The 26193-nt window shown below is 41.0% G+C and overlaps 1 protein-coding gene across 2 annotated transcripts in view; it reads right to left on the bottom strand.

Annotated features, from left to right (window-relative positions):
- INO80 (INO80 complex ATPase subunit) overlaps window positions 1–24738 on the bottom strand; it is a 73414-nt gene extending 48676 nt beyond the window's left edge. Inside the window, exons 1-14 of one of the 2 annotated variants that reach the window (XM_075754480.1) lie at window positions 24434–24738; window positions 14455–14640; window positions 13412–13578; window positions 13250–13317; window positions 11615–11776; window positions 9665–9785; window positions 8159–8373; window positions 7067–7120; window positions 5281–5484; window positions 3825–4020; window positions 3556–3623; window positions 3026–3235; window positions 2359–2439; window positions 1049–1144 (exon numbers count right to left, since the gene is read on the bottom strand). In XM_075754480.1, coding sequence (XP_075610595.1) covers window positions 1049–1144; window positions 2359–2439; window positions 3026–3235; window positions 3556–3623; window positions 3825–4020; window positions 5281–5484; window positions 7067–7120; window positions 8159–8373; window positions 9665–9785; window positions 11615–11776; window positions 13250–13317; window positions 13412–13578; window positions 14455–14597 — 1785 coding nt within the window. In that variant the 5' untranslated portion in view covers window positions 14598–14640; window positions 24434–24738. Of the gene's footprint in view, window positions 1–1048; window positions 1145–2358; window positions 2440–3025; window positions 3236–3555; window positions 3624–3824; window positions 4021–5280; window positions 5485–7066; window positions 7121–8158; window positions 8374–9664; window positions 9786–11614; window positions 11777–13249; window positions 13318–13411; window positions 13579–14454; window positions 14641–23524; window positions 23930–24433 lie in introns of those variants that run through there. The other variant, XM_075754481.1, reaches the window with a different exon arrangement.
- Between the last annotated feature and the right edge of the window lie 1455 nt (window positions 24739–26193).

Raw genomic sequence — 26193 nt, 5'->3', positions numbered from 1 at the left:
AGTCCTTTAATACTGCCCTACCCCAGATCAAGAAATCAAATATTACTTATAGTAATAGTTCCAAGTCTTTTCCTCCATCTTATTAAGTAGCAAAGAGATTCAAACAATTAGCCTGGATGTTACTGGTATATTGGTTATTTATAACTAGGTGTCTTTTACTGCTCTTACATGTTCTCTGTAAAAAAGAAAATCAGATGTTTTAAAAAAAACCTGATCAAGACCTCTTCGTATCACAGGTTACTACATTAACAACTCAAATATTTAAACTATAATCTATTCTTCTTTGCAGATATAACTGCAAGCTTCTGACACTTCTATCTATCTTTAATTCTAAAATTTCAGCAGTTTCAGCAGTACATGTGCTTTTAAAATCTTCCTTTGCAACACTCCAATGTTTTCCACTGGAGAATAGGTAAGCAGCTTGTTTTTCAGTAACTGATCGTTCCTTGCTTTCTACCTTACTATGTTTTCACATTCACAATATACCTGAAGAACTCCATTTATTTTCTTCTTTTTGTTCTTATCTATTTGTGCCTCACTTCTCTCCTTTTTCTTGGTTATTGGTTGTAGGTCTATGGTTCTTCTATTTTTCTGTAATAACATCTACATTCTCTCTCCTGCTAATCTGTTTAGAGTTCAGTTTTGTTCACATACAATCTTTATCTTACCCGAATCGCTATGAATGACTGAAAACAGTTCTAACCCTAAAGACAGTGCATAAGAATGAAATACTTTCTTGTATCTGCTGACACGCCCACACATTACAACTGAACATCCACTCACTGCCCCACTTCAATTCCTCACTGAGAAGGTGTCTTCAAGCTGATGCAAAATGAAAATCACGTGATTCAAGTAAGAACACTTTTAAACCCTAGATAACTGAATGCTCCAGAAAAAACAGGATGATGGAGAAAAAGATAAATCAGAATCAGACCCATTACAGAGTTTCAAATTCCAAGGCAATTAGGCATCCAGATGTGGCAAAGAACTCAGGAGAACAGTTTGCTTTTGAGAAAACAGAAATAATTTTCTTGCATATGCTTATTACCTTAAATTTAGGTACAAATCTGGCAAACTCCTGGTGCCAGTTGTTAAGAGTAGAGGCGGGTGAAATTATTAAAAAAGGTCCCCAGATGTTCTCTCTCTGGAATATACACATTAAAAAAAAAGACACACAGAAATTAATTGTGGGGAAGGGACTCAGAGACAGTTTGATACAGGTTTACAACTACTAAATGACAGTGGCTACATGAGAGAAGGAACTATATGCAAGATAACAAAACTTCCTCCCAGCACAACAGGGTGATACAGACCTAATCTTTAACTAAGACTTATTTCATAACAGCAAACCAGAACAATCACCATTGTTTCAATCCGGCTTGCTCCTTTGTTTCTGAAAGTTGCCACCTTCACATTACTAACAGCCCCTGTCACTTCAGGGAGGAAAATAACTTCAGGTGGCACTGGCAAGCTTTTCTCCATCACATCACACCACATTAGAATGACCTCTGCTGACCAAGAAAGTTGGGTCATTAGTGTATTGGTAGTTACAAGCTGGCCTGCAGAAGGGAGAGCCAGAAAAAGTAAAAACCCTGTGTAGGCTTCCAAAAATCTCAAGTAGCAGTGAAACAAGATGACAAGCCTGTTATCCCTTCCACATGGATGAGCTCAAGAGCCTTTGGCTCTGCACACTCTTCCACTATTGCGGTTGATAGCGCCAGTGAACTAGTATCAAAAGGAACACAAACAAATGCACATAATTGTCATTTGGTCACTACTGCAGCTAGTTCTGCTCTCAATATCACTTGGTTGATATCTCCTATTTAAGGCAAGTGACTGGATGCCAACCAAGACTCTTTTTTTTTTTTAAAAGAAAGATACCTATTTCTGCATAAAGAAGTAAGCTCCTGTTGCTTTTTCCTTTTTGTTTGTCTGCCCTGGCACAGAAAAATAACTATGCTTCCTGAAAAAAACCACAAATATGGAAATCCACGCTGATTGCCATGAAGCTCAGAACTTGGGCTTCATTTCTACAAGTCTCTGATTTGTACAAGTCAGTGAACCATGAAGTCTACATCTTGTTCTCTTATCAGGCTTTCACGTTAAGCGCAAATGAAATGGTATTACTCTGTGAATAAATGAAAATTCCATTTCTGTTTATATATATACATACACACACAGGTATCTACACAGACACACCCCCTTTCAAAGGCGCAGCTTTAAAACAAAGGGAAACACCATAGCTAAAATGTCTTTTAAGGCATTTAAGCTTTATAATCTAGAATTCATTTCAAACACGTGAAAAGCATGCATCTTCTATCAAGCACAGTGAGCAGGAATAAGCTATAATCCACCTACCTCAGCCAGATGTGCAAGAAGAGCAATACTTTGTACTGTTTTACCCAGACCCATTTCATCTGCCAGGATTCCATTGATGCCCTGCAAAAGATCCAGAAATGAACACCTTTCAGCTTACTACTATTTAATGCATACAGGACTAGCAGAATGGTTGCCACTGAATTTAGGGGAAGCAGCCCCAGTGTAACAACTCTGAAACACCTTATTGTCTCTTATGTCTTTTACCAAGAGATAATTTATCTCAACTGCACTTTCATTCATTTCTCTGGCTGGTGTTTTTCCTCAGCCTGTTGGCACTTGGCAATCACATTGCCAACTAAGTATGCTGGGACAAGGCTGCCTGCAGTTTACCAGCAGACCAAAGCCTGAAACAGTATGCAGCTCTGAGCAGCAAAAGTTTCCTCAGTGTATAATCTAAGTGATAAACAGTTGTATAAACATCCACATAAATAATTTTGAACGTAATGCCCCATTCAAAGTTGTTATTTCCTAAACAATCAAGAATACTGATATGCGGCTCATGTAATATTTTACTTTCTTCTAAAGACATTACAGATCTAGTATGCGTGGTCTTTTGTTAAAACCGTTAATTTTTTTTGATCAGGTTTACTCTAATGACTTAAATAATCCTAGAACTTTTAAAAATTTGCAAGATGTACTAAGATACCTGCTCATATAGGTTGGCCAGCCAATTCATGCCTTTCAGTTGGTAACCTTTCAGTTTTCCATTGAAAATAGTAGGCTGTGGAATATCCTCTCCTGCCCGGATAGACGGGTTTGCTAAACTGTAGCTTTCTCCGAAGCCAGTACCAGACTTGTTAGCAGCTCGTAAAGCAGCTGCCCGACTCTCCTTTGCATCTTCATCAAATGATCTGGTCTAAATAGGAAGAGGAAAGTATGCATAAGATGACAAACATACTAATTTATCAAGAAACTGTATACGAAAAAAGGCTTTACACTTCACATTAAGACATAGGATGTCTGCCAGAAACTATCAGAAAACAAGCCTGTTCCTATCACCCAAATCCTTATATTCTGTTTTTCTAGCTGTTTAGCACAGAAAACGGCAATGGAATTAAATTAAAATGTAGCACCCAGGATTAAACAAACCTACTCGACCGCTATGAAAGATCCTGGTTCTGTGGCCTTTACCAATTACTCTTTCTCCTCCACTTCATGGATCCAAAGAATACATACCCGGGCCTGATGAATCTGGTAAGCATCCTCAGCATTCTTCAGAGCTTGGGCCTTGTAATAGTTACTATCTGAAAACAACATCTCCGTGTTAGAGCTCTGCAGCAGTAACCACCCAAATTAACACACAGGTAAATTCCAGTAATTATGGCAGTGCTTCTCACATAGAATAGAAAGATTTTGTGCTTGAAATAGTAAGTTTGCGCGATAAGGTGCAGAATACAGTAAATTTCAAAACAGTGCACAGGAAAGTTTGTATATGAATTGCTTACCATAATCTTCTTGGGTGATGTTGACCACTACTCCTCCACCAATATCAATCTGCCTTTGGGTAGAGCTGTCTTCCAGTTTGCGTAGGATTTCCTCCTGTATTCCATCATGTCCAATATCTCGTTTACGACTCATAAAATGGGCATATAATTCAGTTTGTGTGATCAGGAAGTTAAGTTTTCGCTGCTGCCTCTTGGCCTAAGAGAAGAGCATACACAAAACACAGATTAAGAAAAAAAAAACCCCAAACAACCAAAAAAACCAGGACAAAGGATTAATGTTTAAAATGTAATTAAACAAAAAAATTAATGTAATAATATATCAACAATTAATCCAGATTAATTATGCACATCACTGTAATATCAAAACACTAGAATACTATTTGCATGTAAGAACACTGACCGCCACCATTAAAATACAAAATAGTTGTAAATGAAAAGTTATTTTAAATTCAGTAATCAGCAAAGAATACCATAATCTAATAAAAGAAAGTTTAAAAGTTTTGTTTACACTTTAAAAGATTGACAAAAATAAACAAGATTTTAGTGGTCTACAGTAAAAGAACTGAACAGCTAAAAAAACCCCTCTCATGACAACATAACTCCAACATTCTGTTCTTTACTAGTAAAGAGAAATATGGTAGAATACTAGGTAATACAGTTGAGATATTATCATGGTTCAGTAAGATGTTGCAGAAAATCTGTTTGTTCTTAGGTTCTGGTGAAAAAAAATGCTATACTTAGAAGTTGTCTATTAATCTAAGTCAGCGGAAACCTTCACAAAATGCTTATGTACTTGCAAGAATGAGAGGAACACAATAAATAAAAGCATAATTTGAGCATAAAACTAAACATAAGGTATTCTAAAGATTCAGCCTTAGCTCATCACTACACATGTGAGCTAATAACCATAAATCCATTAGAGAGCTTTGGCAAGAAAGCTTTTTCTTAAATTCAGCCCCTATTATTCTGTTAAGGGAGTCCATGAGGCTGTCACTTGGCCAACAAAAAAGCAATTGCAGAAAAATTCTGTGCCTCATATATAAATGATGACATCAGTTTACAGCAGGGTGGGAAAAAGAGGAAAAAAAAAAAAAAAGAAAATTCAGTGAATGAAAAGGTAGCTTGCCTTCTGTACCCAGAATGATGTACAAACCATCACAAAAGCCTGGCCCTTACTGAGTTACGTATGTCTGTGAGACACTGCCTGTCTAATCCCTTCCTCCATTTCATTCACTTGTAAAGAATTTATGGAGCTTGAAGGCTTTCTTTATCACCTCTAGCTAACATCAGAAGAATTATGTAAAGAATTTTAAGATAACAGTAGAAATATGTGGAATACCGCTGAATCAGAACAAATAACTGAATTTCATGGCCTGGATTTAGAAACTCAAATTATCTGGTCACTTCTCTGTCTTCTCAAGAGATTAAGTATCAGCAATCTGTGTTTTTGTTGTACCTCTCTCATCTCCTCATCCAGCTTGCGTTGCTCCAGAGCCTCTTTCTCAGCTCGTTTACGATGTTCTTTTTCCACCTTTTCGTACTTTTTCCAATAGAGAAGCATCTCCTTGGTAAGACGACGTGCTCGTGGTAGAGTTTCTTTACAGTTTTTCTGGGCCTGGATAGCAGCTCGACGTACCTCTCTCATGCACTGATGGGCAAGCTAGAGCGAAATAACATTTTGGAAACAGTGGTAAAATGGGTAGATTTTTAAGAAAGCCAGCAATAAACATCAATTTTAATTACAACCAAGTCTGATCCTTCAGAAGAGAAACACTGTGTTACTTTACTCAGCAGTAATGCTTTTGAAATGTCACAAGAGAACGTGAACTTCCAAAAACCTCCTGAGATGGTGAAGACAAAACCTGAAGACAGTTTCAGCATGGTGTGGTACTTAAAGGATTGATCTAGGTTTGATTGGGTAGGTCCTTGAAAGGAACACAGGAGAGCAGAATTCAAGGGCTGCCTGCAACTCTGACTCATCTATTTGAGACACTTTTCTGTGGTACCCACGCTTTCCCACTGTTTTAATAAGGCTGCTATAATAGCACTATTGGTGGAATACAATCCCATTCACATGTTAATACACTGAAAAGTGGAGCAGTATCCTACAATTTTCCTACCATCTCATGAAGAAGCATAATACATTGTAATTTTTCATTCTAGTATAAATAAATTAATGCTATTGTCATAGCGGTCAAAATTGCTGGGTTTGATGTTTGTGACAGGTTTTCTCCCTCCACTAAAATTTGCACATCAACAATTCCAACACAGATTTCAAATGATCAAACAAAACGAAAACAAAAAATAGAAGAATTTCAAAACCTCTTAAGTCCGCTGCACCACTTGTTGCTAAATGTAATTTGTGATACCCACAAATACAACAATCACAGGATATTTGCCCAGACATCACAAAGAAAGCCACTCTGCTAGCTAAGGAGGACCACAGAAGAGGACCTACCTACAGAAAGTTTCTTAATATATACATGCAGGTCCTGTTTTCTGCATCCTTTACACAGAAAACGCTCCCTTTCTTGATAATGTATATATAGAAGGGAAAATTTCCTACATCATCTTGTCTCTGATTATTCTCAGCCATATACTTGATTACCTTTTCATTAGCCATATAAATGAATCAGACACTTGAGTGTAACACTTGAAAAGTGCTCAGAAAGCCATTACCAAGCATTCCTAAAGTAAAGCCTTCTAGGTAGAAAGAATGACATTTCTCAGAGAAGACTCTGATGAGGAGATAGATTCCTTTTGCAATCACTTAAGCAGAAAATTGCTCTATTTTTTATCTCAGCTCCTACATATATTTATGTAAATTAACACTTTTAATATTTCAAGAGCCCCTTTGATTTAAACAAGAATGCTTAAACCAGCAGATTCTAGCTAGTGGATAGGTGGGCAGTTCAAAAGCCAAAGTGTACAGAAGTCACTAATTTATTGGATCAAAGATCAGTAAATTAAAAATGTACAAACTAAATCTTATGAAAGCCACAAAGATCTCATGAAAGAAATTCACATTGCTCTTTTCATCTGTTACTTATGGAACATGGCAAAATGATACATGTAAAAAAGGAAAAGCCTTATACTAAATGACAAATTACTTCTATACAATGCTTTCTCCTATACTGCCCTGCTAGCATAGTCAGTACTATAAGAAACAGAAGAAACAGAGAGGTTACAGTCTGCTTATTACATCCACTACAAGTAACAGTATAAAGCTAAACAACACTTACCTTTTTGCTGTTGGTTAGGAAAAGGTTGCGGGCCGAGGCTTTTTGTTTGTATGCCTATAAAAGAATATCATCTTCAATTAGTTAAACGGTAATAGCTTCACAGTATTTTAAAAGATCACTATCCAGTCTTCAGCAGATACACCGTGTCATCCTCAGCCATGCACACTATTGTAGAATTGGGTACAGGTACTGTGAGTATTTTTTATCTTGACGTAAACAGCTTTTTATCCTTAAATATTGAAGGCATATATAAATGTATTCCAACTGCTGAAGGAAGCATGTAAAACACCTCCTTTTTCAGGATCATTTCTCTAGCTACTACTATTGCAAAGCAAGGTTCTCTTATTCCACTGTTATCACTGAAGTAAACAACAACAATTTCCACTGTTTCCCAAAGATGTTAAGGATTAACGTAGATCCTGTGTTCTTCACAGGATCAAAATCAGTCTTTTGAGGTCTATCATGATGCATGTATCCTTCGCCTGGCATCTAAATTCATAAAGGACGCTGCTCTAGCTATCATTCATTCAACTTCCTAGAATTCAAAGTCTGTTAACTGCAAACTCCAAAAAGCAGGTTGTAAGGTCCACTCTGATCAGATCTCAGAAAACCAGAGACAGTGAACACAGCTTTCCATTTCAAACGTGCCTGAAATTCGTCCTTTAAATGACACAAATGCTTTTCCCTAGACTGCTTCTGAAACGTTTCAAAAACCACACATAACAATGATTGAAACACTCCTTTCCTGAACCTTACATAAACCCTAGGTATTGGTTTGCTCTACATTGCTTTCCTGTAGATTAGTAGGAGTAGCTGCTAGAGTTTACTGTACTATTCATATAAAAGGGTTGTATAGCCAAATGAAAGCAGTGGCAAAGCACTGCATGATCCACTTAGATATCATTGGTGGTAAGAAATTTGAACTACACTGCTTACCGATTACAGAGTATCGGTTTGGTCATTAACGACTACCAGAAAAATCAGGTCTTAGTTCACTCCGTTTTTCCAAGTGTCCACTCTTCACTAAGTTAATTTTCTATTTCACTTTCTTGCCAACATCATCACTGACATAGTGCCATTAGCCAAGCTCACCTTTGGCAGCTCCTTTTTAACAATGCTAAGCCACACTTTCCGCCGACGTGCATTAAGTTGCTCAATAGTCAAATGCTTTTTCTTGGACCCAGGTGGTGGTGTATCGTGAGAAAATTTGGCAAAAACTTTGGTCTGGTGATGGTGGCGTCGTGGTGACTCCTCTGAAGACAGTTCTTCATCCCGTCTCCTCTTTTTCTTTACTTTTTTCAACTTGCCTACATGGCAACAATGACCACAAAAATAAATTTCTTTTTCTATTTTTGGGATACATTTAGTCAGGTATCTTTCCTAAGTAAGCTATCCTAGTCAATTTATGTGTAGAACCAACAAAAAACCCCCAAACTTATCCATGTCTGCCAATTCTAGTACCATCCGTTTATCATAGTAGATATTTCCTCATTACCTTATAATGGAAAGATTTTCATGTTTAATAAATACAGTGGTGAAATGCAATTTTTCCACCCAAGGAAACATGCCTTAGGAGTTAAAATGTCTGGGACCTGGTGCAATGTCTCTGCTTTGTGGTAAAATTCTACTTAAAGACATGTAAAGGTAAGACGTTTAAAGGTAACAACATTAGCATTTGGTAGGATAATTCTCAAACCAAACTTCTTAGCAGTTGAAATAGATCGGCATGTTCTCATGTATTACAGATACCACCTTTGGGAGGAAACTGATACTGGTATCAGATATTAAAAATATTCTTTGTGAGTATGCAAAATCATGGATGCTACAAGATTAGTGGAGAAAAAAATACACAAAGGAACTTGCAGAAAGATAGGAAGGAAGGAAGCCCAAAATAGCGCCCTTAAAACACAGCTCAAACTTAAGTACTTGCACTAGAGAGAATTCACCTTACGCTGACAGTTCATAGCCTTCTCTTCCTGCTTCCTTACAGATTTACAGCTGCTGCCAGCTCAATCAAGCAAGGAAACTGTACTTCCTGGCAAACGTGCATCTGAGAAACTCCAGCTGAGATATTACAGAAGTAATTCTATTTTAACTCACACTGGACATCAATTCTGAGTTCCCCCTAATTTCCAGAAAACACTTGCACTCCCTATCATTTCTTGTTCACTAGAATTACATATTCAAGAATAACTGCATTAGGTACTGGATAAGTTCTTACACTTTTCAAGGAACTACTGTGTTTTCAAAAAACTCTTGAGTAAATGGGCCACAATACACAACTCCATTTATGGATTCCCAAGCAATGAGTAAAGCTATAAGGTACTTACTGAATAACTCTTTTATTCTAGATTCAGAGGTACACAAAGAAAATCTAAAGCCCTGAACTCTCAATTCACATTCCTTTTTTTCACCCTAGCTTTCTAAAAGCCCGAAGATAAAGCATGGTATTTTCTAAAGATTTTTTTCCTTTGACAGAACTGGGTTATTTCCAGGCAAAACCCAAAAGTTTTGAACATTTATGTTTATTCAAAGGAAATAATGTAGGAAAGACGTTTAATCACAGCAGCCATTTAAAAACAAGGTTAGTGACTTTACCTTTTAATTTTTTCTCTTCTTTAAATTTCTTTTTCTTGGGCCCTAGCAGATGGCGCTGCTGCTCATAGTAAGGATCATGTGTAGACAGCAGTCCTGCACTGTAGTACTGATATTGCTGCAACTGAAATGGATGAAAATGAGCACAGTAATGGAAAACAGATATAGCAGATAACAGAGACAGCAAGTAAACAAGTTCAGATCTTGATCATAAATAAGAGATCAGGTAACATGCACTTCGCCGTATTTAGCATTGTTATCAAGCATCATACAGTGTCCAAAGTGAAAACACTACTCCTGAGGTGACGCCCAAGTTCCACACATGGAGCCAAGCCCACCCCATTCAGTAAGAGGGGGAGAGTGGGCAATGAAGCTTACACTTTCAAAACATACTGCTCTATCTTTCCATATGGGTGCTGCCCTGCAAGACAGCACATCACATGAAGTGGTCCAATCATGAACCCCCTATTTGTTCTGCCTGCATTCCCAAATCAGATACATGTTCTACTTTATGCATTCTGAAGGATGTCAAAGGACAGGTTTAGATAAAAGGCATTTAAAAGATTTACACAAGGGCAAACAACTTGAACAGTCAGATTATCCAGTAAAAATACAGCTGCCTCAGCATTTTTTTCCCGAATTATCAAAACGGTCAGTATATTCCAAGCATTATTCAACTAAAATATTAAAGAACTATATACAGGTTATGTATAAACAAATTCGAGACAGTACAGGTCCAAAATTAAACTATTTAAAATCTAAGTTTACTATCAAGTTAATGAAAGACTTTTGAAAGGTGAGAACATCAGCATAAACAAACTTGTTTTGGACAGATGTGTTCCCCTCCCTCCCCCCCATAACTGTGTACTGCTCATCTGACAATACCCTGGTTATTTTCACTGGATGTTATTTCTTACTAGACTGGAAATAAATATTTGTGTAAAATCTAACAAAAGTTATGACCTGTGTAAAAAATTGGCGTATGAACAATTGTATAGTTAATGTAATATTTCAAGAAGCTAACACAATCTCAGTTTAGAACTTAACAAGTAAACAAAGGAAAGAAGTGGACAGAAACGAAGACCTGGGTGGGAAAATATTTCTCCACTCTTCCAGAGAAATTTCGAAAGAACATGAAACAAGAAGACAAATTTTAATTTCAGACACATCCTCCGACAGCAGAATAGGATGATTTCCTTCATCTGAGACCACTGTCCGGTGCAATTCAAAACAGCAATGAAAATAAAGCCCTTATAATTTGAAGAAATATATTATTAGAATCAAAAGAGTCATAGAATTTGGCCTAATATTAAGAATAATGCAAAAATGCAGCAGACTATTTTCTTGTAAGAGGGGGGGAAAAGAGAGTATGAGAAGAAAACCCAAAATATAAAAAGAAAGGTAAGAAAGAAAAAAAGAAAGTCAAGTAAAACCCCAAAGAATGACAGAAAACAGTAAGGAAGAAAACTAGGGACTCCCTTTCAAGAAGATAAACATCACCTTACTACTCATCACCTCAATGATGATGCAAGTACACTCTTTTAGGTTTAAATATACAATTTTAGTTTTGAACAGCAGCTACTACCTGTATTAAAATTTAACCCACAGCACCTCAGTTTTCATGTACATTATCCAAATCTTGCATTCTAGCACCCTATATTTGCTCTAGTGACTGGGATAGAGCATTGTGGAAGCTATATATAACACATGTGCCAGTACTAGCTACACAAATTACTGACAGATTCTCAGCGTAAGGCATCACAGTTTTTCAGTCTGTATGTAATTACTTAAATAACCCTTGTCTGAAACTGATGTTAGATTGTTCTTGTCTACCAAAGAACAGGATATTTTCTAGTCTACAAAATATTACTATTTTTCAGAAAAATGTAAGAGCAGTTAGAATAACACAGCTAAAGAAAAGAATAAAAATCAAGGAAATGTAAAAATTTTTACCTCTTTGTCTTTGCTATATTTACTTTGATGCAGTTTCTTATATTTGTGTAATCGCAGCATATTGTGAAGTTCCTCCCTTGAAAGAGAAAATTCTTCTTCCTCCTCCCCATCCTCATCACTTAGTGAATCTGTATCACTGGAGTCATCGCTCAGAAGGATACTCTAACAAGAATAAACGGAAACTAATTTAATAATCACAAGTCCCTACACTGAATTGTTTATTTATGCAAAGCACTCTTGAGCCTTTACCTAATAAAGGGCTGCAGGCCTGGCCCAACGACAATAATTAGCATTTACAAAGTATCCTCCATCTGAAATAACTCAATTGAATGAGAGTTTTTTGAGGTACAGTACTGTGTAGCAGTGAATCCGATACACATTTTCTGATTTCGGGGAGGTAGTTTTCTGTTAGTTTGGTGATAGTTAAGTCATTTCAGAATCCACTTCGCCTGTTTGTGGTCTCAGAATGCTCTTTTCAGTGGTGAGAAAATCCAGGATACCAGTAGGGGCATTCTGTGATGCCTTCCTACCCCATTTGTAATTTGTCCTGCTATTCTACCACTTCCGCCCACATCAGTTGCAGCAGGTCTGGCTCTTGTCTGACCTGTTGACAACCTGTTTTTCCCACCTAGGGGAAGGCTACAGTACAATGAACATGTGAAGACGGCATAAAGCCACCATTCCACTCTCCCCTTCCATCCTCATTTGGACCTTGTACTGAGTTCATCTTAGAAACAAATTTTCAGCTGAGCCTCAAATGTCCATTTAATATATTTCATAATAGCTTGTTTTAATTTGGGCAGTGTACTAAAATTACTTCAAGTTTCTGAATGTATACTCACTGTGAAATTTAACTACAATGCTGCTGCTCACCAGAATTGAAATGTCTACCGTCCATTTTGCTACACGATCAAAATGAAAGCCTCAAATCTGCAGAGACTGTAATTCTATTTTGTTCTACCCAAAGTCTAATAAAATATTCATTATCAACTATCACATACTCTTCTTTTTCTCCATGTCCAAAATGAGAAGCCTCTGTAGAATGTATTTTTTGCTTTGGTAAGTGTTTTTTCTTAATGGAAAAAAACCAAAACACAAAAAAATCCCTTTCTTCTTAGCAAGGGACACTAGCTCTAGTTACATTAAAAAAAAAAAAAGTGCAGCAAAAACCAAGCCAATATAGAACAAGACTACAGAATTCCTTCGGAGCCCTCTTTTCAGCAACACAAAACATTACTACATGTCTATATCACCTTATGCTTCCTTTTCAGTGTGAGATTTTGCATCAATTAAATTGCATCACATGATTTAGGGCAGCTCTTAAAACATATTAGTCTAGCTTTCTGAGCTCTCAGTAGTACACGTTAAGTAAAATTAAATGGACTATTGAGATGAGAACAAACTTACTGTAAATGTACTGTAAACTTACAGTATTTGGAAACTGTATTTGTGGTAATTTGAGGTAATGCTCTGACCAGTGCTCAACTTATTTTCTTGTTGCTGTTTGCTTGCTTACATGGTTCTACACCATGACATACATCAGATGACAAGATGGAATCACTCACCACTGTCTATAGGAACTAGGACTCCACTCACAGATTTCATAACAGCTGTATTTCTTTCCAATATTCTTACCTTCAGCCACTTTCTGCTCTTTTTCAGTTTGGAAAAGTTATACAAGCTCCCTTTTTCAGACTTTGGTTCTGTTTAGAGAAAAAGTACAAATAAAGTCCTTAAGAGATAATGCTTTTCCCAGCTTATCCCAAAGAAAGCAGATTCAACCTAGTGCATGCCTACCTGGCTGCAGTACTCCATTCAGGGAATGCGTATTCAGCATCCCGGAATTCCCTGCTCCAGAAGACTCCCCAAGCAAAGAGTTTGGAGGTTCTTCCTTAACTTGCATCAGGGGATCCCCAGACTGAGGCAGCAAAGGATTGTCATCCAATCCATCTTCACTTTCATCGCTACAAGAAGATACGTAACATGGTGGCAAAGAAAGGAAAATATTCAAAAGAAGAGATGCCCATGAAACTTTCTTACACGTGGTCATTTGTCTAAAGGTGTGAGAATTGATATCACTTCAGATGTAATTTTACACATTAGAAATACTGCTGTTAAGAATTTCCCGTTAACCCCTCAGCAACAGTCAATCATCAGACCAGCCTGGCTATATCATCAACCCGCACCTTTAGTCTTTAACTAGGTATCTAATTTGAGAAGCATGAACTAAGCAAGAAACTAATATCAAGAAAAAACAAAGCGCAATATTGTCATCCTCAGCACTACTGAGGATGTACATGTGAAAAATATAAAGCTATACTTTTTCTACTCCTTGCGTGGATCTTAACACATGATTGTAAATACACCTGTTATCTATTAGCCATACAGTTATCAGTTCTGTTTACAGTTCCAAAACACTGATGAAATTAAATGTCGATTGCTTTAGGACAGAAACGTACCTTGACGACTCATTTCTCGCTGCTACAACTTGCACACAAATACTGCGTCTGACAACAGTCTTTGCATTTCACTTATGGCTACTAGCTATGTCCCTGAAAAATCAACTTAGTGCTTCTTCATCCTACTTTTTGCAGACAAAGAAAGTTTTGGCCACTCAGCTATGAAAAAGAGCTTAAAACATTGCGCTAATGTGTACCTGGGCTGGCAACATACTGAATTATCAGTGCGAGCTAAGAGAAGAGCAGTGCAAAATCTTTAAAGGAGAAGAGTTTATAATGAACAAATCACAACTAAACCCTTAATATGGTGTTGCTGGAAACAATGTAATAAAAATGTCTTTCCTTGGTATTCCCAATGGAAAATTGAAATGGTTTTGGTACCTGGATATACTCCTGTTAAAGATGGCAGACGTCTGTCGTAAAAACTGATCCAGTTGCAGAGCTTTCTCCAGATATTGCAGATAAAGGGGTTTTGCCAGCTCTGAGCAGCTGCCATCCTCCCTGGCACCCAGCTCTGAGGCCATAGAACAAACTTCTCCTCATGCACAGGTGCCTCTGAACACACAGCTGTTAAGAAGAAACAATGGTCATCACCACCACCACCTCTGAAAGGAACGAACTCAATGAGCAAGCAAATCTACTGCATGCTACAGCAAATGCTAACATTTCACAGAAGACATAACCAAGGGAGTTCTGGGGAAAAAGCTTAGGTTGCAGTTAATAGGTATATTCAACAAACAAACAGAAATTCATGCTAAACTTTCCAACACGGTATTACGGTAGCCAAAACCTAGATTCTTGGTTTTCTGTTTTCTGACTTTGTGGATGCTGTTTGATAGGAATGAGCACTGCACTGACCTAGTGTGATAATCCAAGTGGTGAGACAGAAATGCAAAGCACAATGAAGCCAGTCCTTGAACATCTAAAGTAAACTTTCATCACTATTAAAGATAACATGTTTAACTCTGAACGAAGGGCAGCTATGTATCATGAAAGCTGAATGAAAGCAATTAAATTATTATTCTTAAGTTGAATCATATATACAAACTTACTCCAAGAAGAAAGAACTACTGAAAATATTGTTCTTCTGTTGGTTTTACCATTCAGTTCACAGCACCAAAAAACCTTCCATTCTAAAATTCAACTGTTACCTTTATTAAAGAAAAAGTAGTGCATAATTAGCAATTTATTACATACTTTTTATATTTACAAATTTAGAACATACTCTAGCTTTATATTTTGTCAACTAGTAAAAATAGCTTGTCTGATTTTCAGTTTTTTATTTGTTCTCAGGATTTTAGATTCTTAAAAACCCAAACACATCTCCTCTATAATATTTGCATAACAAGTACTTTAAAAACAAAACTATCAAAACAGTTAATTGCTCTGTCAACTGCAATTTTATTTTCCTTCAACTACAAAACATGTCATAACAATTGTTACAGTAATACCTCTGTCAACTGGAATTTTATTTTTCCTCAATTACAAGAGATGTCATCATTGTTATAATAATAATGAGAAAGATAATTTTAAAATATTTCCAAAGTCACAGTTGTTACTGTGTAAACAAAAGTGTTGTCAATACCCTAAGTATGATGTTATTTACTAACAAAAAAATGCCTTAAGCTTTTGCTTCTGGTGGAGGACAAAAATAAAACCAGTCAGCTTTTGAAAGACTTTAATTGTTCTTCTGAAGCATTCTTCTGGTTTCTATCACTTCTTAAAAATACTACAAAACCTGAAGCAAACTTCACATTAATGCAAAACATTTTATATTTGTTCAATTATTAAACTGTTAATAACTAAATTGTTTTAAGCTTATATAAGTGAAAACACAGACTGAGTATCTGGTCTTCAAACTGTTCTCTCTTCACATATACAGTCCGAAAACTAGCATCTGACTTCATCCAAGTCTTTTTTTCTCAAAAATTACAGAACAGGTTCAGAACTTCTAAAGTTACAAAAAACTACGATAAGTGATTAGCACCTTGAGACTAATGGCTGTGGTTGAACAGGAGCAAATTTTATTATTTCTTAATAAACATCTAGCCTTGAGTTAACATCTTTACCCATACAGAATGAACAACAGCATGCCAAAAGTTGTTAGATGGGATAACAGGCCTCATTTAAAACTTATTTTTAGACTGAAGCTATCTAGCTTCAGCTTTCTATATGCTACATCTTCATATACCTGACAGCAATGGAATGATTGACCTCTGCTACCAAATACCCATTGCTAGCAGAGGTTAACAGACAGAACAAAGGACCTGAAAGATTTCCCTATGATAAAGGTATTAAGATTCAAGCTTTCCAAGAAACTTTTATCTATATTGCTTAACAGTCATCTGAAAAAACCCCACCCTAAAATCAAAAGCTGTCTTCCAAGAGACAGGGCCATGAAAAAAATAAAGAGGTTAGAAAAATGAGAGGAAACATGAAACTTGTGCCTCCGATTGAAGAAATCATTCAGGAGGAAATAGAAAAGGACACCAAGAAGGTGCAAGTGGTGTTCTTTCAGATCACCAATAAAAATGATATATGTTATAGGAGCAAGAGTCAATCCCTAGTATCATACCAGAAAAAGTATGGTGATCCCTTTTCCATTTCAAAACGTATCCGTCCACAAGAGCATGTGTTATGTTAACATGGTGTTATTTTACTTTCCCAGCCAAAATGTCATGTGCAACCCTTGTTTAATGATTTTACTCAGAACCACAAGGCATCTTTCACCTGTCTGCTCTTTGCAGAAAACCTCCTTCCCAAAACTCTACATTTAATGGCACTGCCTATCCTCGAGGCACTGCAGGAAAGAAACATGCCCCAAGGGGCACAAAGCACACAGGACTTCATTTGAATTCACTGCCTCCAAGGAAGCTGTATTGGGTCTGGCTGAGATGGAGCCAATTCTCCCCACAACAGCCCTCATGGTGCTGTGCTGTGTATTGGTAGCTAGCAAGGTGTTGATAACACACCAGTGTTTTGGCTACCGCTGAGCAGTGCCAGCACACATCAAGGCTGTCTCTACAACATTTCTTTTCCCCCCTCAGCAGCAGGCTGGGGGTGGGCAAGATCTTGGAAGGGGACACAGCCAGGACAGCTGACCCACACTGACCAAAGGGATATTCCATACCGTATGATGTCTGCTCAGCAATAAGAAACTGAGAGACGGGGGGAGGAACAGGGGGGGGGCATTCGGGTTTTTTTTACAATGTTTGTCTTCCGGAGTAAGGAGTACGCATACTGAAGGCCTACTTCCCAGGAAGTGGCTGGACATCGTCTGCTGATGGGAAGTAGAGAATAATCTTTTGCTTTTTGCTTTGCTTCCGTGTGTGGCTTTTTGCTTTAGCTACATTAAATTGCCTTTATCTTGACCCACGAGTTTGGGGTTGTTTCTCCATCTTATTTTCTCCCCTCCCTGCCTTGCTGAGGAGGGGAGTGATAGAGCAGCTTGGTGGACACTTGGCATCCAGCCGAGGGTAAACCACCACAGTCCTTTAAAAATTTGGGTTAGTCCATGACAAATAGTAGGACTATGCTTCCACCCCTGGGGCAGTCAATTCCAGGCATATTGGACACCCCTCCAAGTGAAAACAAAGTGTGGCCTCCATTCGGCTGCCAAAGGAACTGAGAAGAATGCATTGGCGATGTCAATTGTAGCATACCACTTGGCTGCTTTTGACTCCAGTTCATATTGGAGCTCTAACACGTCTGCTACAGCAGCACTCAGTGGTGGCGTCACTTCATTCAGGCCACAACAGTCCACTGTTAACCTCCAACCTCCATCAGACTTTTGCACTGGCCATATGGGACTATTAAAAAGTGAATGAGTCTTGCTGATGACTGCCTGGTTCTCTAGTTGATGAATCAGCTCATGGATGTCTGAGAGCCAGGGAGTCTCGATTTGTGCGATTTTGCTGCTGGTGCACTGTCCTGGTAGCAATTGGCACCTGTCGTTCTTCAACTTGCAGCAATCCCACAACAAAGGGATCTTCTGACAGACCAGACAGGGTAGATAACTGTTTGATCTTCTCTGCATTCACAGTGGCTACACCAAAAGCCCATCGGTACCCCTTTGGGTCCTTGAAGTACCCTCTCCTGAGGTAATCTATGCCAAGGATACAAGGGGCCTCTGGGCTGGTCACAATGGGGTCCTTCTCCCACTTGTCCCCTGTTAAGCTCACCTCAGCCTCCAATACGGACAGCTCTTGGCATCCCCCTGTCACTCCAGAGATCCAGATGCCTTCTGTGCGCCTATACCCTGATGGTATCAGTGTACACTGTGCACCAGTGCCTACCAAAGCCTTATACTTCTGTGGGTCTGATGTGCCAGGCCATCGAATCCACACAGTCCAGTATACCCAGTCATCCCTTTCCTCCTCCTGGCTGAAGGCAGGGACCCTCTATTCCTGGTTCTGGTCAGAGTATTCACTGTCTGACCCTCGCAGTGACAGAGCAGAAGTCCCCTCACTAGGATCAAGGGAGGTGATTTTAATTTTACATCTGGGAGATAGCTGTCTGCCTTCTTGTGTCTCCGTAGCAACTACGCTGACGGCCTTCTTGGGTGTCCCCTTCTTAACAGCTGTCTGCCCTCTTAGTTCACGAACATGGGCTTCCAACTTAAAGGCGGGTTCACCGTCGCATTTCCTCACATCCTCCCCTTGGTCACTCAGGAAAAAACAGAGCGTACCACGTGGCATATGCCTGGGGCTCCCTTTCCCTCTGACCGGAGCAGGAGATGACTGATTTCTTGGGGTACCTCTGACAGCCAACGTGCTGGCCCATAGGGATGAGGAGGTACAGAGGTTTTCTTCAAAGTTCTGGAGCCAAGACGACACCTTCTCCACAGTTGGTGTGTCCATATCTGGGAAATAAAATCTGAATTCACTGCCTCCAAGGAAGCTAACAAACCAAATCTACTCTTTGGCACCCCAATGAGCCTTGCCCTCACAAAACTATACAAGCTTAACAGCAAAATAAAGGGAAAGAATTAGGATAGATTTGAGGTTGAGTTTTTAATTGCAGGACAGCAAACAGGCCAGAGGTGAAACAGTCGTATTCCTGATCTAAAATGAGTAACTGGATGCTTTTCCAGCTGCCCAGACGCACTTGCCTAAGCTCTGGTCTAAGTGGATCGAGACTGCATCAGTCCCTCTCCTCCGCACAGGCAATGGTGCTCATCCGGCTCCACGCTCATACAGCTAAGGAGATAACCCAGCAGAAGATTATTTCTTTACTTGTAGGAAGTAAATGACCCTATGAAAAGAAGGTGCTATCAGATGTGTTTAGTAATTACAAAACTAAGATATTTTCTCAGGAGTGGCTCATTGCTACCGCCCAGAGTTCCCAGGCAAACATGAAAGCAAGTGGTAATACCCTCTGTCTGCAATGACTGCAGTAAGTGCTAAGAGGAGGTTTCATTCCATATTTTAACACATTAATCCCCTTGTTGTGTACACTATGCTAAGCGTGTGCACTTTAGCATCTGTACATGCTAAGTACCTGTCTCATCTGTACTTTTTTCAGATACCTATGTGCTTAAATACTACTTCCTACATCAGGAAACCTTACATTTCTGCATTTAATAAAGTCCTCCTTGTGCTGACATAGTATAAATATTCTACATTTCACTCGTAGAAAAAGACAAGCTTTTGTTTGTCTTCCTATTTTAATTGTCCCAAGAAGCTCCTGTAGATACGAAGTTAATTACTCTTATCCTCAAAACAGTTACTGGCTGTATCCGCCTACCGAATAAATAAACAAACACAGGACAGCTTAACAATATTCTTAAATCTATTACAATGCCCAAAACAATAGCTCAGCCATTGAATTCAGCCTTTCATTTATTTATATGCTAACACTCACATAGTGCTTCTCTGCTGCTCAAAGTAATAATACAGGAAGCTAATTGACAGACACTTCTTTATTCTCTGTTCTTTTGTTCCCATTCTAGGTGTTAAGAAACAAAAATTTCCAATGGCTAAAACTGCTTGAATACTGAAGCAAGAGAAGATGGGAACAAGTGAGAGGCACACAACAGCCTGATCCGCTACAATAGGTAATAGTGCTGAGGACATCAACACAACATTGCTACAGTGGATTTACATGGTGATGACATTCATTCCACTTTTCTTCACCATTTTTGAAAGAAATCTATCCTTTTCCCTACTCTGTTTAAGGAAGATTGCAAAAATACAGATTTTCAAAATGGTTTTATGTAGTATTTAGGTAAATACTTGCGTTACAGGTGGTAAAATGACTGGATGCTGCAGAGTAATCCTTCTGCCATCACGACTTTCTTACTAATATACACCAATTTTATGTTAAGTTTCAGTACTAAATTCAGTAGTTATTTGTTTTGTCCCTTCATCTCCCCTAGAGTCGTAACAGTTCAGGCAACTGGCATTTGGAACTAAATAGCTGCTGCACTGCCCGGCTGGCACTTTGAATCCCCTAACAGTCTGTCTTAATCAGAAATTCACACTGAAATAATTTAATTGTATCGCGTGGCCCTTTGAATTATTAAAGGCACAAGTAAAATACCACCAGCAGGATCTTAGTTTAGTTATATATATACCAACTTCATACAAATAACCTTCATAATCATATATATTTTTTAAAGATCTAAGTTCAGTTCTGAAGAAGCCTTCCTTATCATGTTTTAAATCACACTGCTTAGTTCAATGTTAATGTAGATGTGGGGCTTCTTTACTCACTCTGTTTTTACAAGTCTGCCCATTACAAGGTCTAGTCAGTAAGCAAACACCCAGCATTGGAGAAGAATCCTCCAAGGACATCCTCAGAGAGCAGAGATATGTTTTATAACAAGGTTTCTAAGTTTTATAGTCACTGACCCACACCAACCAAACAGCAAAAACACCGCTCTCATGAAGCAGCTTAGCTTTAAAAGCGGATTCACCCAGTTTAAATAAATAACCACTGGCTATTTCTGAATGAAGTCCAACAAGTTTTTGCTACTGCTATAAATTTAAAGCAGGAGAGCCATAAGTGGCAAGCGTGTAGTTTGGCACTTGTGCCTAGCTACAAGTTAGAAAGGTTTTGCTTTGTATAGTTGTTTGAAACAGCGGTGTTTCCTCCAGGAGTCTGGTTTTTTGTTTTTTTTTTCCTTCTCCTTCAGTTGCTGGCATCTCTACATCTCACGTAAAGCCCAGGGGATTACTTTTTCTTGTCTTTATGCCTAACATTAACATCGAACATTACAGTAAATAACATTAACAACTATGTTCCTAGCTGAGGGCACATACACAAACACAAGCTGCCATGAAGGGATAAGGTACAACATAGCAGCTAACCCACAGTACCCCTTCCTAGGCTATGACAAATCCAAGGCACATTAGGGAGGTAAAACTAATTTAGTCTTGCCTGCCATACACTAAGTTCATGTATATGAAGTGTTACCAGCTGGCAGGTGAGCACACTCATTTGTTCAACTATTTCAGCGTGCAAAAGCAGTTTCTTACCTCTCCTCTGCCCAACCGCTGTAAGAGCACTGATAAAACATTCAAGTGGACAAAAACCTGAAATCCCCGTTTACATACAGAAAGTAAGCATTCCTCATATCCCTATTGACAGCATTGAAAGTTGTAGCCATAAAGCAGGATTAAAAACTGGCCGTAAGAATACAACCTTCTATGCTATCTTAGTTCCCTCACAATTGTAGCAGTTTTCTGGGTTTTTTTACCACACGTGGTCTTTTCATGCTTTGCATTTGGACCCCAACTTAAGAGAGATTTTCCAGACTGATGCAAACACCTACATGTATAGTTACACTGAACCATTTTCCAGAATACACTATATGCCAGGTTTTAAAGCAAAATACAATTATCATATAGTATTTTTATGGCAGTGTCTTAAATATAACTTTGATACATAAGAGATTATTGCTTTTAAAAAAGCAGATAGGAGGATATTTCATATAAACCTAAAGTCCTCAGATTCCACTAAACTCAAGTTGAATGAATAAATGTACAAGTGAAGTGGGAGTTCACTCCATTTTAGTTTGAAATTAAAAAGAGGCCATTTTAATTGCTTTTCTGAGTAATGAAATTTAGTTAAAACTAGATACTGTCCTATATACCGTACTTTACTTTGCTGTTTTGCTTTTGTGGTAAGGTTTTATATTATTTGCCAAGGAATGAGACAGCATTTCATTCATCTCTGTTCCACCTTTTAATTGCTTTTAAATACAGAGGAGAAGAGCCAGTGGGGCACAGGCTGTGAATTTTCTAATTGCCAACGTAAGAGTCACAGATAGGGCCTGATTTATTATTAATAAAAAAAAAAAAAGCTATACAGCTCTACAAAAAACTTATTGGAAGCATATCCATAAGTGAATGACAGAATACCTCAAAACATACCGAACACAGAAGTTGGCATGTCACAGCTTCTGCTTCCATGTTTAAACTAGCAGAAAAATGACGGGCTGGAAAACAAACCTAACTATTTAATTGTTCAATTAGAGTAAGCCTTGTCCCCAAAGGGCAGTTAACAGTATTTATGGAGACCTCTGATGATGCATCCATGCTCTCTGCACTACATAACAGCACCAACTGTTACCCTCACACACTGCCATTGCTTCATTCCTCCTCTCCCTGTGTACACAAAATACAAACTCTAGGGATGTTTCGGTTTTGTTTGGTTTTTACTCCCTCCACCCCAGACCACAAAAAGGGAACTATGTCCAAGAAAGCTCTAAAAGGACCATTTTCTTCTTGCCATCTAAACCAATCCCTAGCATCTAATTTATCTTGTCAAACAGCATGCTTATTACAGAATTTACAGCTTATTACGTTATACCCAAATGGAACAAAACTTGCTCATTTTAACAGTCAAGAAATGCAAGGCAGTATTTTAAGCAACTTTAACAATATACATGCGAGAGGTGGACTAGAAGCGAATTACAGGGAATATCCTTAAAGATTGGGAAAAGGTTCAAGCTACAGTCCTATTTCTTGTACTTTTCCCTCACTATCTTACCAACCTCTGGGTTTCATGACGTACTCCTATACACACGCGTTAAAGGAATGACAACACAAATACATCATTTCTGATTTGTGTAAATTAAAAAAAAGATGAGTGTTGACCAGAAACAGGCCTATCAGATGTGCTGTACAAATCCATGCAGTGGATTTGCTCTTGAGAGAAAACTAAAATTCTAATAATGCACGTAAAGACATTTTGCTATTAAAAAAAGGAACTTGACTTGCACCATTTTCTTCACGCAAAGAAGAAAATAAGTTAAAGAAATTGATTATTGTGATCTACAACACTGCTGAGAGGGAGACTTACCACCCAAGATCAGCAACAGGGTAACAAAAAGAACGTATAACCCTAAATAATACTAATCACAGGAGAAATTGTATTAGGGTACGTGTTTGCGGTGAAACAGGATTAGACTTTATACCACAGCTTTAAAGAGGTATTTTCTAGTAACCTTAAACGATGTTTTGCGCACACGTGGTAGGCACTTTTCATCAACAACGACACGGACGCGGCACACGCCACCTTCCCGCAGATGCCAATCGCTATTCGGACAGGGCTCGTGACGAGCCCAGGCCTTCACACAGCCGGGCACTGAGGAGAAGTCTCCGAGTTGGAGCAGCAGCGTTGCATCATGCCGACCGTACGCACACGGGGCTGCCCGGGCCGGCAGCGCCCAGAGACCGCCCTTCCCCGGGCAGCCGGGGGGCAGCCACAGGCCGAAGCCCCCGCTCTGACACCCCGGCGCCCCGAGGGGGGGGGGGGGGGCCGGCGGGACCAGCCTCGCGGCCGGTGTCTATAAACCCACGCGGCGCCGCCGACCCGACCCGTCCGGTCCCGCAGGAAGCGGCGCGCTCCCGCCGCCGGCTGCGCTCCCCGTGACGCGGCGCTGGCGGCGGCTCCGGCCCGGCCCCTCCCGGCCCCTCCCGGCCCGGCCGCGCTGCCGCCCTCGCCGCGCACCCCCCACCCCCACCACCCGCGCACGCGCCGCCGCCCCCCGCGCGCACGAGCGCCCGCAGGTGCACGACGGCGCCCCCGCCCCACCCCCGCCCGGGTCCGCCGGCGCGCGCCCCCTCCCCTCCCCTCCCCCCCCCGTTTCCCGGCGCGTGGCGGGGGGGCCCGGCGGCCACTCCGCGCGGGGGGGGGTGTGGGGTGTGGGGGAGGGGCGGCTCCTGCGCCGGTATATCGGGGCGCATCCGGCGGGCAGGGCGGGGAAGGGGCCTGTCCCTTTAAGAAGAGGCCCGGCTGCTGCGGCCGCCGCTTAGCTGGGGGGTGAAGCCGCGGCCTGCCCAGGCGGGGTCCCGCTACCGCCTCTCGTAGCCCCGGCCCGACGTGTCCTTGCTCGGTCGCGGCGGTGGCTCACCTGGGTAACGGGCCCGGCTTCGGCGCGGCGGCCGCGGCGACAGGGGGCTGGGGGTGTCTCCTGGGCTCGCTCCCCCGCTCGCTCCACCCGGCCTCTCGCCCCGCGTTGCCGGGGCTGGCGCTGCCTGTCTCCTGCCGCGGGGCGCTCTCGACTCCTGCCTCGCCAAGATGGCGCCCGCGCTGCTGCTGAGGAGGAGGCGGCGGCTGCGGGCGCTGGGACGGCGGCGGCGGCCACTTTCGCTCACTGAGAGGAGAGGAGCAGGGACACGGGGAGCCATGGCGGGGGGGAGGAGAGGCGCCATGGCCAGGCCTGAACAATCGAGCCCCGCATACCTCCCCGCCGCCCCGGTCCCGCGCCTCGGCCCCGCCGCCCCGCTCGCGTCGCCACAGCCGCCGCACGGTCCCCGCGCCCACGCCGCGGGCGCCGTCCCCACACGCAGCCCGCGGGGGGCCCGCTCCCATCGATGCGCTCCCGCGGCCGATTGGTAGAGTCTGGCGGTGACGGAAATTGCCGAAGGGACTCGGCCGAAGCGGCCGGGTGAGCTAGCGAGTCTCGCGCGAGGCGGGGTGGGCTCTCGCGATGCCGGCGCGGGGAGGTGGATGCGTACCGGAAGTGACGCGCTCTCGCCCTTGAGCCACCGGAAGAGCAGGGTGGGCACGGCGGCCGGGCGCCACCAGGCACCCCCGGGGCCGCGCCGTTAGAGCTCGCCGCCTGTCCCCCACCGCAGGGCGGCCAGGCCCCGCTCAGCCCCCGCGGGGGCCGGCAGGGAGCTACCGCTGCCCCCCTACCGGCCCCCGGTCGGCAGCGCAGCGAGGCTTCCCCTCCAAACGACGGAGGTGCCCGGCCCGGCCGCCCCCACGGCTGACGGGAGCGTTGAGGTGCAGACAGCGCTAGAACCGGGCACCGTCCCGGTTAACAGCAACAGGGGCAAAAAGGGGGTGCATTTTACCGCCTGTCTTCTGTCACGCATGAAGAATTGCATCACAGGAGCAATAGGCCTGAAAGTTAATTGTGAGGACACTTTGCAATGTCAACACGGTGGAGCCATGAGCTGTTTTGAGCACAGGTGTCTCCCCTAAATGTACTGCTCCACTAAGTAGTACATTTGGAGTAAATCATTTAATGATTAATCCGGATCACTTACTGCCTAGAGTTAGAAATTTGTACTGCACAGCTAAGCTCTGTCATCCTGGCACCACTGCCACTATAAAGCTTCACTACAGAGTTGCCCTTAACTGGTTACGGTACTTATATCCCTAACTACAACCAACAATTACGCTGTTTAGAAAGCGTACATGGTTTTATCACACATTACTACCAACCTTAGAAAAGAAACTGCTAGCACTGAGCAGCATGACAAGGTCTTATGGATCATTTAAAGAAATTAAATACATTTTTTCTCCAAGAAAATTGCCATTTTTAGTCTTGTCCAGGAAAGATTTATGACTCCACTCCAATCTATTTTTCTTCACGCTGTTTCCAAAAGGGAGGGGAGGAAAGCTGCAGCCATGTTTACCCAGGAAGGTTTTGCTACTTAAAAGCAATATAGTGGCACAGATACAGTTACACTGTCAAGTCCCTGTCTGGAAATCCTTACTCTGTTGTAATACAGTTCCAGCCAGAGATCTACTTATTCTTGGAAGAGGCTGATAATGCAGCAATTAGTTTGTATCCTACACAGAGACACTCGACCACTCTTCCACATCCCAGACATGATGCCTTCACGTGCTACTTCCTCTTCCCTCCCTCCTGCCATTATC

Source organism: Balearica regulorum, chromosome 5, assembly GCF_011004875.1.
Source record: "Balearica regulorum gibbericeps isolate bBalReg1 chromosome 5, bBalReg1.pri, whole genome shotgun sequence".
Classification (NCBI taxonomy): domain Eukaryota; kingdom Metazoa; phylum Chordata; class Aves; order Gruiformes; family Gruidae; genus Balearica; species Balearica regulorum.
This window is presented reverse-complemented; position numbering and strand designations above follow the sequence as displayed.